The 11,725-nt window shown below is 42.7% G+C and overlaps 1 protein-coding gene across 1 annotated transcript; it reads left to right on the forward strand.

Moving 5' to 3' along the window:
* The first annotated feature begins 477 nt into the window (after positions 1-477).
* PCYB_121530 (hypothetical protein) lies at positions 478-11,483 on the forward strand. The gene is made up of 7 exons (XM_004223484.1): positions 478-3,883; positions 4,002-4,570; positions 4,602-5,771; positions 5,814-10,292; positions 10,391-10,674; positions 11,032-11,260; positions 11,397-11,483. The coding sequence occupies exons 3-4, from the start codon at positions 4,602-4,604 to the stop codon at positions 10,290-10,292; spliced, it is 5,649 nt and encodes a 1,882-aa protein (XP_004223532.1). The 5' UTR covers positions 478-3,883; positions 4,002-4,570; the 3' UTR covers positions 10,391-10,674; positions 11,032-11,260; positions 11,397-11,483.
* Positions 11,484-11,725: the final 242 nt, after the last annotated feature.

An 11,725-nucleotide genomic window follows, 5' to 3' on the forward strand; every position in this document is an offset into this window, starting at 1 on the left:
CTGCCCGTTAGCCATTTATATAGCCCCGTTTTTTCCTTTTTTTTTTTTTTTTTGCTGCCCGTTAGCCATTTATATAGCTCCGTTTTTTCCTTTTTTTTTGCGTTTTTAATATGCATAGTTATAAGCCAAGTGCAAAACGGTAGCGAGGACGTCAAGGGGGCCACTCGCTGCATGCTCGCTTATACGAATGTGCAGTCGTACACATCGCGCGCATCACGTATGTGCCTCCCTCCTCCGCCCCATTTCTGCACATCTTCATAGAACATATCACCCTTTTATAATAATTTGAAAAGGAATAAAAACCCTCCTCTCTCCACATTAGACCCACCAATTGAGAGTTCTCTCCTGTGGTTACTCCAGCAACTAAGTGGTACCCCGTGAAGTAGCAACCACGAACGCATGTGTGTGCACCTGTCGCTATAATCCCCCTCCCCCAAAAAAAAAACACCCACAACTACAATCATAATTTCATCCAGAATGTTTAGAAGCATTATCCCAACGACGGTTGGCCTGAACAATTCCAAGTACGTCCATGCGAACATAGATGAGGAATACGATTTGCTCGGATCAAACGACAGCTCGGTGAAGGAAAGGAACAAAACAAATAATGAAGCTACGTCGTTAAAACATATTCTAAGTGTATCCAACTCGTATAACATAAAAATTAACCACCTGGAGAATTGCAAAACTCCGGAAGAATTAGCACTGAAAATCTTAAAATCTCAAAATTTTCAAAATAAAAGAAAATATACAAATGAAAATCATGTGCTGTGTGAAAAGAAAAAAAAAAATGCACACGTAAATAATGATCAAATGATGTACTCTAAAAATGGATGTCCCCATGGGAGATATTCCTCGTCATCATCATTAGGAAGACGAACTACTCACAGCTGCAATTTTGAGAAATTCAGTTTTTATAAGGGCCCTCCTGATGGTTATATGTACAATAATGGGACTTACTCCTCTGAGGGAAGATTGGACAGGGACGTGCTTCCACTCAGAAACTCTTCCAACTTCCACGGTTTTGTGGACAACTCTAACCGGTTAAGTGGCACGTATACGAACCAGCAAACAGGGTTCTCCAACAGAAACTGGTGTCACAACAGATGCGAAGAAATGACAAGTGAACCTGCCATCCTTAGTAGTTGCAACCACATCGACCAAAGGGTAATAAACGAAATGGACAAAATGAAGTTAGCTTGTAAGTACCAGTTTAGCAGATTGAAGAATTTCGATAAAATTGGAATACCCCCTGGTAGGAGCAACATCTTTAGTGAACCCCTCCGCGGGGTGTCAAACGGAATGAGAGGAACTTACACGGGGGAAGCTCACAAGAGGGAAGCCTACACGAGGGAAGCCTACTCGAGGGAAGCCTTCCCAGGGGATGCCTACCCAGGGGAAGCCTTCCCCGAAGGAGCTCATGCTAACGCCATTGACGTGGAGGTGGTCTATGACCACCTGTCCAGTTTTAACCCGCCAAAAGTAGAGCCGACTGATGAGGAACCAGTAAAGAAGCCCCCATACGAGGACGAAACATTGCAGGATCTCCCGCAATCACTACCTACCAAGGACGTACAAGAAAAAGGAAAGCATACGTATGAGGACCCCCCAAATGGTACAACCCATCAGTTCAAATGCGAAGGTGATAAAGAGAGTAACCCAGTTAGCCTATTATCAAACGAAAACGAAGGGGATGAAAATGGGGATCCATCACAGGGAGGAAAACTCATTCCATATATGCCTAACCAGAAGAACGTACAAAAAAAATGTGGAGAAATAAGCCAGTGGAGGGAACCCACCCAGGTAGAAGAGGGGGCCGCAGAAAGTTCAAATAAGGTGGGCAAAATGGATGATATGCAGATAAAGGAGATGGAAGCGAAATGTGTAGAGCTGCCATGTGGCGAAAGTGGGCAGCAGTTGGAAGGGGGCATAGAGGCGGATGTAGAAGCGGGTGCAGAAGCGGGCGTAGAAGCGGGTGCGGAAGCGGACGTAGAAGCAGACTCAGAAGCAGACGCAGAGGCAGACGCAGAAGCAGACGCAGAGGCAGACGCAGAAGCAGACCTAAACGCGGAGGGGGAATCGTCCCGACTAGATGACCCAAACGAGAACGCCAACAGGTACATCCAAAACGACTTGAAGCAAAACAACCAAATGGTGGTGACCCATGATTGTGACGTTTCTATCCAGCCCAGAGAGTATAACAGAAGGTGGACCCAGCTGGTACAACACATGGATTCGTTCCTAAGTATCAACTCGAGTGACATAAACAAAAATAAAAAGATGAAACGAATAGTGACCTGTCTAGAAGGATGCCTCAAAAATGATAAGCACATGGTTTACGATGAAGGAAGCAAAGTCGAACTCGTGTTGGAAAAAATTTTTGCAAATTTGAAGGAATTTCTCAGTAAGGAGATCTGTTACAGAAGGGGTCGGAAAAGCGACATGGCGTCGTCTGTTGAAGGGGAAAGGAAAGGAGAAAGCGGACATGCCCAGGGGAGTGGCACCTACAGTAACGTGGAGGACGAGCACGGCACGGAGGACGAACGGGATGAGGTTTCCCAAAGCGGAAGTGACACCCACAACAATGCTGATGAAGCGGATGAGGCAGTCCACGCGGGAGAAGGTGCGCCGAGAAGTAGAAGCAAGGGTGGTAGTAAAGGTGGTAGTAAGGGTGGCACCAAAAATGCACCACATAATGGCGGGAAACAACGCAGCGCGAACAATTCACGAAGCGCCAAGCAGCCAAACGAAGCCGTCATGTGCGACCTCATATACGGACACTACAACATCTTGCTGTATCTGATTCTGCTCAATTTCGAGTGCTTCAAAAAATATGTAGACACGGACGAGCTAAACGAACAGGTTCTAATCAACCTAAAGATCAACTTTAAAAATGTTGTCCTAAAGCTATCCCACTGCGAAATAAAAAATCGAATCATTCAGTTCTACCATGTGCATGAGACCTACCTAATACAGCTAAACTGGGTTTATGAGAAGTGCCTCCTTTACATTTCCGATTTTTATATGTACATAGAGGAGTATGACACTGTCCTGGTTAACCTTCTCGACCTCTGCACCCTGACCCTCCAAACGAATTACAATGTGCAGAATATGATCGTGAACTCCTCCAATTTGTTGCTAAGGCTTTTTAGAAACAAGAGTCGAAAAAAAATGAAGAAATATGTCCTTGATGATATTGTGTCCAATATAAACAACGTCAATTTTAGGTACAACAGGATGAACTTCCGAAATAGCCACGTGAACTCCACATACATACACCTGACTACCTTTTTGCTTATTAAAATTGCAGATTCTTTTTCTCACTATGAGGGTGATTTGAAGAGGAAGTATTTTCTGGACCAACAGCCGGGAGGGGGAAGCAAGGGCACATCGGCGGTCAGGAGAATCCACGACGAATCCGACAGTGAGACGGACAACGATGATGATGATGAGTACTATGTGGGAAAGCCCCCCAAGGAAGCGCGCAACGGAAGAAGGCACAACAGAAGCGGACGCAACGATGGAAGCCGACACAATACTGGCAACACTGGAAACACTCGCAACACCCGCGGAAGGGAGGACGCTGGACTGTCTGACCAATCGTGCAGCCTAAGCATCTTCACGAGCGAGACCGAAGGCAGCAGCACCTGCAGTGGGGAACACACAAAAAACAGTGACACAAAGGGAGGGAAAAAAAAATGCACCAATGGTAGAGAACCCTCCAGGAAGTACCAAATGAATGCAAAAAAGGAAAAACCAAAATACTCCTTAAGGAAAAAAAAAACAACAAAGGGTGACCCCCACGATTATGACCTTGCGAGTAGCACACATGAATACGAATCAGATGAGAAGAACGACAAAAAAAGAGAAACAAATATTAGTAGTAAAAAAAAAAAAAAAAAAAAAAAAAAACATTTTAACAATGCAAAAAAAGGGGAACTCAAAGGGCGTGAAAAACAACGGAGAAAAAAAAATCAACCAAGTAATGAATACATCCTCAGGAAGGGAAGAAGACCCCTCGGAGGAATCCCTGAACCAGTACATGATGAGGAAGAACTTCAAGAGACTAAACAGTGTAGTCAATTATATACTAATAGAGATTATCGAAAAAACACTCTACCAGGACAATAAAAATGCGAAAACCATTTTGCAATCCCTCTTTCTGGATCTAATAAAATGCTGCGACAATCCCTTATTCAGCATAAGTACACTCTTTGTTAAAAATTCCATTCACATATTCTTTGACGTCATTAACAAAAGACATGAAGGAAATGTAAAGGAGACATGTCTCTTTATATTAAGATACATTTTGAAATATACATTTAATGTATACAATTATGTGAATAACGCTTGCTTCCATTTATTGTACAATTTGAATCAGGAGCTGTGCCAGAATAAATTTATAAAGCCGTTCTTTCAATTGGACGGTTTTAAGGAAGACAAGGAGGGTCTCTCAACCCCTGCTTGCATCACGGGGGGGGACATTTCGGGAAAAAAAAAAAAACGCAAAGGGGAAGAAAGGGACAAAGCAGGAACTCACCGAGGAAGCGGAAAAAAAGGAGGTACTTAGTACGAACCGAGGAGATAGTCTCCCAGGAGAAATGATGAAACTACTCAGGTGCTGCGACGAGGTGCAAAAAAACGATCAACTCCTCCGGTGCCAGCAGTGTGAATCGTTCTATCACAAGACGTGCATTTATAAAGGCGCGAAGAAGATGAGCACGCACAGGGACATTCCCCAGGAGGATACCACTTGGGGGTACAACGGCCTTTGTCAAACAGGGAGAAATAACCAAACAAGCGGAGAGAAAATAAACAATCACGGGAGCTGCGAAAAAAAAAACAATCACGGGAGCTGCGAAAAAAAAAACAGTCACTGGAACGGCGAGAAAAAAAACAGGCAGTGGGAAAGCCTCGATGAGGGCACCACGAAACATATCGAAAACCTTTTGCACTCGTCCAACGTAGCAGAACACAACTGTGATAACTGCAAAGTGAGAAACATAATCAAAAGCATTATCATCAGAGAGGCGCAAGGGAACAACACCTTCTTGAATAGCAAATTTAGGAGGAAGAAAGAAAAGAATAAGGGCTTTTACTGTTTTGAAAAATTTGTGAACAAACTGAAGGCCTTCGTCGTGTATTACTACTACCTCGTGGTGCACATCAAATGTGACAAGGTAATTGAAGGCATAGACAGCAACAGCAATAATGTGTACTCTTACATACTCATCCTGTATAATGATTTTTTGTGCGTCGATGAGGATTCAGAGGAGGGAACTGCCAAGTGGGTCGCGGGCGAAAAGGAGAAAAAGAAGGGACTCCCTCCTATGAAGGGTGCCGCTTCTCAGAAGGGTGCAGCTTCTCAGAAAGGTGCCGCTTCTCAGAAGGGTGCCGCTTCTCAAAAGGGTGCCACTTCCCTGAATGGGGACAAACCCATCCGCATGAGCAAATTCACCCAGATGCTGTGCCACGAATACAGAAACACCGACAGGAGGGACGATGAGGCCCTGGCCAAGTACACCACCGCACATAACTTTGACATCTACATCAACATCTTGTGGAAGATTCACCTCTATTTTTCCTTTTACGATTATTTCTTCGTAGCCCTTAATCAGCTCTTCTACATACTCTACGAAAACGGAAACAAAAATCTCAGATATTACAGCATTTCGATAATCAACAATATTATAAATGATAACTACCTGTACTTGAAATGCAAGCAAACGCAAAATATTTTGATGTCTTGCTTGACGGATAATTATCTAAAGGTGAGAGAGTATACACTCTATATCTATTACAATTTCTGTAAGAATTTTCTGGAGGTAGAAAATCTGTCCGATCGGTGCCAACTTATGGATGGAATAACCAACCCTGCGCTCAGTAGTACCCACAGTAAGCATGTCGAAAGGAAGGACAGTCCCACGAACGAGGAGAAAAATCCACTCGAGGGGAAGAATACACTCAATCATTACCATCGTAACCAGCCCATCGACCTGAACCAGTACATCACAAACGAGATTGTAGACTCCATTAGGCGGTGCTCAAAGGACATAAAAATCAGCATTCGAATTGTCAGCGTGAAGATTTTAAAATATATCGTCTATTTTAACGTCTACGCGAAGAGGTACCCTCGGGGAGCAGGGGCGCAACCGGCGAGCGAAGATGACGATGGGGAGCAGGGGCAGGAGGAGCACCACGCAGATGAGCACCACGTGAACGGTGAGGATCGCCGCCAAACTAGCCAAACCAACTGCATCCGCGACAACCTGTCCATCATGAACGACCTGATCGAGCGGTACGTGTCCACCTTCGACAACGAAACGATGAAGAGCACCGTCCTCGAAATATTCATCGACATTTTCTTCATTAACATATTCACGCAAGCGAAGCGGAAGGTGGAGAAAAGGGAAGGCCCCCCAGAAGTAGACCCCTACCAGCATGGAAGACATTCCCATGGGGAGTACCCAAACGAGCAACATGCTAGAGGATACGAATCGGAAGAAAGTCAACCAATGGGTATGGAACAGGATTCCACGGTGTACATAAGGATAGAAAAAAACATGTACACACTCTTTATTCATCTTCTTTACGTAATGAAAAATAAGCACAACATAAATATCGTCAGTAAAATGCTCTCCCATATGGAGAAGAACGTGAGGATGTATGATGAGAAATTGGATTCAGTTTTGCGCTTTCTGAGCGAACATGACAAGGTGGGGAAGTCAGGGGGGGGACATCCTCACAGCGGTGCACATAGCAGTTCCCATAGCGGGGGTCCCTCCAGTAACGCCAGACTCACGGCAAAAGGTGGCTACAAAAATGGGTGCAAAAATGGGCACAAACGTGGAGGAAGCAATTTACCCAGCAGAGGTAGCAATTTGCCCTCCCAAGGAAGCTGCTGGACAGGAAAAGGAAGAACCATGAACCATTCAATGAGCAAAAAAAACGCGGACGTTTCGACGGACGAGTACGACGAGCAGGACCACCCCGAAGACGGAGAAACAACCCTAAGGCAAACCAAAGAACAAACCAACCTCCTCAAAATTAAAAATAGCATATACAACATATATCTGAGCAACTCATACAAGTACCTAGAAATCTTGAGGAAAAAAAAAGTGAAGTATGTGCTAGAAGTGTGGATCCATAATTTAATTTGTCTCTTCATTAGAAGTAGAAGAAATAGTTCCCTCGAAAAAGAAACAAAAAAAATTATAAACATATTTAATATTATAATCGAAATTATGCCGAGCTTATTTATCAGATATATGGATTTTTTTTATCCATACATTTACAACAACGATGTGTCGAAGGATGTCTGCGAATTGTTGTCATCGATTATCCCACACTGTAAGTTGGACCTAAATTTAAAGTTCCAGTTTAAGAGGGTGCACTTCAATAATTCTCTTCTATACCATCAGAATATTTTCATTTCGAGATCGTATGTCCAGCTCCTCTGTACCCTACACACGTATATCTTTTCGGACTTTTTTTATTTCAAAGCGTATATCCAAGAATGCCTTATAAAGCTACACAAATACAAGTTGTGCTTCCTAATAAATAATTACGTAGTTCAGTTGAACGACTTCGTGCGTGAGTTTCAGTTTATGACTCAGGAGGAGAAACAGCACGTACGGGGGAAACTATGCCAAGCATATGCTCACACAACAGAGATTAACAGCGGAGAGGAGAGAGACCTCCAAAAAGGAGAAAAACACGCTGATCACGTCTTCACCTACAATCTTATCGATATGCCTTACGAAGAATTTGTTAACCATCTAGATCAATACAAAAAACACATCTTCGATATTTTCTGTGTAACCCACACTGATGTGCAAAATTTAGATAAACACGCGTGGCTCATTTGCGTGATGATGGAATTTATTAACATCAACAAAATTGTTGTGAACGATTTATATGCTGAAGGGGTGGACCCCCACACACATGTCTGGGTGGGAGACACGGAAGAGGCTAACAAAGCAGAAGTCAGGAGTGGAAGCAGGAAGAACAACCCCTCGAATGGGACCAAAGTGGGAGGATCAAATCAATACACGAGAAAGAAAGAAAAGCCTGATCAGAAAAAATCCGATGAAGATATCCAAATAAATAACGTAAAATATATTAAACTCTCCGATATTGCAAAACGTGTACAAATATACAGCCAAGGAATTCTCTACTTTGAGTTCATGTTCAATAAGGAGGTTGATTATATTAACAAATGGAATACTCTGAAATTGAAAAATGAAATAATTACAGAAATTCTTCATAAAAAAATTAACACCAAGAAGATAGAAAAGTTTGTCGATATGTTTAACTATAAATTTTATGATCTATCTTTAATTGTAGTAAATTTAATTGTAGACTTATTCTATATTTCGAATGATGTAAAATATAAATGCTTTTTCCTCCTATGCTTAAGTAAAATATTATCCAACTTTTACAACTCCCATTTTATTAACGACTTGAAATTGAGAAATGTTTTCTTTTTTTGCATCAATTCGTTCAATCCGATTTTACAGAAGAATTTCCTCTACACACTACTTCAACTGATTAAGACATACGAACAGTTTCTTAACAACAAGGATAATTTGCTCCTCGCGCAAAGTATCAACAACAGGAAATGCGAAAGTGAAATCCTGGGTGGGAGAATCAGCATGGTTGTGCCTCCCACAGAACAACAACATAGAACTGCGAAAAAAGGCAAAATAAGTACCATGAGGGGAGGAAATGCTAATCATAGGAACTACGTAAAGGGGGAGAGTAAAACTACGCACACTATTAGCCGAAACAGTGGAATGGGTAACTGCCATCGGGTTGAACCTTCTAATGGGGAAGAACACCCCCCCGCAGATACACCCCATGAGGGGGATATAAACCCAAAAGAAAACACACACAAATTCCATTTTGACACGCTCAATACAAGTAGTCATGACGAACCAGGAAAGGATAACCACCAGAAGGAGAGAGTCAAAAGGGAGGCAACCCTGGAGGAAGAAGACACAGACGAACCACACAAAAAGAGCTATACGAAACGAGAAAAGGAACCCAATAAAGGCATAAACAAACAACAAGAAAATGTCAACTCCGTTTCGTACGAACCAAATGATACACTACTGGAGAGTAATGAACAAGTGGCAGGTAGCCCCAAAGTGGGGAATCGAGAGAATGGACACAATAACGATATCATACACGTACTCCTTGTGGCTTCCCTATTTGCTCAAAAAATTATCGACACACTCAGTGTTAACCGGTTTATATACACAGACTGCTCCGCAGAAGAACTATACTTAATTAAAAATTTAGGAATTCAAATTTTAGGAAATCTATATAAAGAAGGATTCATCCAAGGGACAAAAATTTGTCCAAGTATTTTTTGCCTCTGTTTCACTCCAGATATGAAATTAAAATGTAGAAGCGAAAAAATTATTAACTGCATTTTGGACAAAGAGAGTTACAACTTTGTAAATAGCTTGGCGGAGTGCCTACAACATATGCTCTTCTACCTAATTGAAAATCACTACATGTTCAGTAATTTTGAGAGGGGGTGTTTTGACCAGGAGAAAAACCGTCGAATGAGGGACACGAGCGACTTCCTAACCACAGATACACTCCTGTTTAATAAGATGGAGCAACCATTCTTTCAGTACCTCCTAGATATCTACGACCGTTTAACTAATAAAAATCTAAAAATGAAATATGTCAAAACGGTACTTAAAGAAATCGAAAACGCGTGTCACCTAGTGCTGTATGATAAGGTTCGAAGCTTCATACGGGATGTGGGTGTCAAGTACAACACCTCCACTGGGGGGGGAACACATGCAGAGGGTACCAGTAGAGACTACTCGAGGAGAGATGGCTGCAACGTGAATGTCTCCGTTCGCATTCCCCAAGTGAAGGATATCTACGCGCTCATCTTGAGGAAGTACATGTCGCAGAATGGGTCGAGCGGTCAGAGTGAAGATCCGCGGGACAGTGGCTCGGATTCGTCTGCCCCGAAGAGAGCCATGAGAGGGAATGCAAAGGGGGCTAACCGGGTTGGAAGCGGAGCAACCAACGGAGAGAACAACTTCCAACTAGAGGAAAAGAAGCCACCCAAGCCTAGCGGCAAGCCAAACAGAAAAAGGATGAACAAGGACGAAGAGACATCCAGTTGCTCCAATTCGAAGTTAAGCGAAAAAATTATCGATGAAAATATTTCAGACGTAGGAACCAGCTCAGAACAGAACAGCGACGAAAAAAACGTAATCGAAAAAATAAAAAAAAATACAACCACCTTGTGCACCACCAGATGAACGTAGACGAATTTACCTATATTAACTACTTCCTTTTTTTATATATTCAAATTTTGACTTACCTTCTCTCCTACCTAAACTTCACGACATATAACGAAATGGCACTACTAATTCACGACATCAACAAGGTTTACTATGTTATTTCGTCCACTGTTAATATCAACTCCGAGGTGGACAGCCCCAAGTCCAACCACAGCTACTTCCACTCGATCGATGAACGCATTCAGGAGCTCTCCCACGAAGATGAAATGAACCATGAACGAGAAAGCGAAAATTTTTCTAGAGTAAATTTGAACCTTTGTAAAATCAAGTGCTTCGCCATGGTGCTACTAAACAGTTTGACTAACCACTTGGTGCAGCATTACCAGGTGGACACCTCCAGGTAGGTCGACAAAAAAAAGGGCGTACTACGTCATGTGTGAGAGATGCACGTGAGAGCGCAACACGGATGGGGACATGCGTGAGAGGTGCACGTTTAATCGCCAAAAGGTGAACGCCACGCATGAGCGGAAAACGAAAGAGGGGTTGAAAATGCACATCCTTACCCTCATTCAACTCATTTTAAAAAACGCATGAAGCCGGTTCTACTGCGTAATATGCATCCCCCTTTAGTTGCGTGCGTCCCGTATTGCCCTCTCCCCCCTTCACACATACATACGTACATACACACGTACACACACACATACGTATACACACACACATACGTATACACACACACACACGCATCTCCCTCGCGCAGACTGAACGAACTGATCGAAGATGACAACGCAAAGGAAAACAAAATAGAGGAAGAAGTCAGAGAAGAAAAAAAAAACATCTTCAATTATTACGAATACATATATCAGTGCATCGAAATATTTGTGGAAGACAACGCGGTCGTCATGGAAAAGCACGCTAGACACAATTTAAACATGCACAATTTGGGCACGCACAATTTAAATAGTGACTACATAAATGGGCTTATGAATGTAAGGCTTCTGGGAGAGCCAAGTGGGCATATCGTCTGCACGCGTCACTTGTACGATCTTCGTGCAGAGGATGATGCTTCATGGTCACATATATTCCCGCTCACCCTAATTTCACCCCCTCCTCACCCCTTCGCAGGATGGAAAAAACAAAAAATTCGCGCAGAAAAAAAAACAGAGGGAAGTCTCAAGGCAAAGAAGATTGACCCTGAAGAAAAATCCCTAGCCGAGTTGCCACGCGTCCGTAAATCGTCCTCAACTGTGCTACTGGTGGAGAAACGCGCCGTTGCTACATATATGTATATATAGCTCCATGCTTTTGACTTATGGGGCTGTTTTTTGCACATTGTTCTTCGTGTTAAGGCAAAACGAAGCGGAACAGACCCATAACGTTGTAATTGTTTTATTCATTTTTTGTATTTATTTATTTATTTTTTTTTTTTTTATTTTCCGTTTCCCTTATTTTGT

This window comes from Plasmodium cynomolgi, chromosome 12, assembly GCF_000321355.1.
Source record: "Plasmodium cynomolgi strain B DNA, chromosome 12, whole genome shotgun sequence".
Lineage (NCBI taxonomy): Eukaryota > Apicomplexa > Aconoidasida > Haemosporida > Plasmodiidae > Plasmodium > Plasmodium cynomolgi.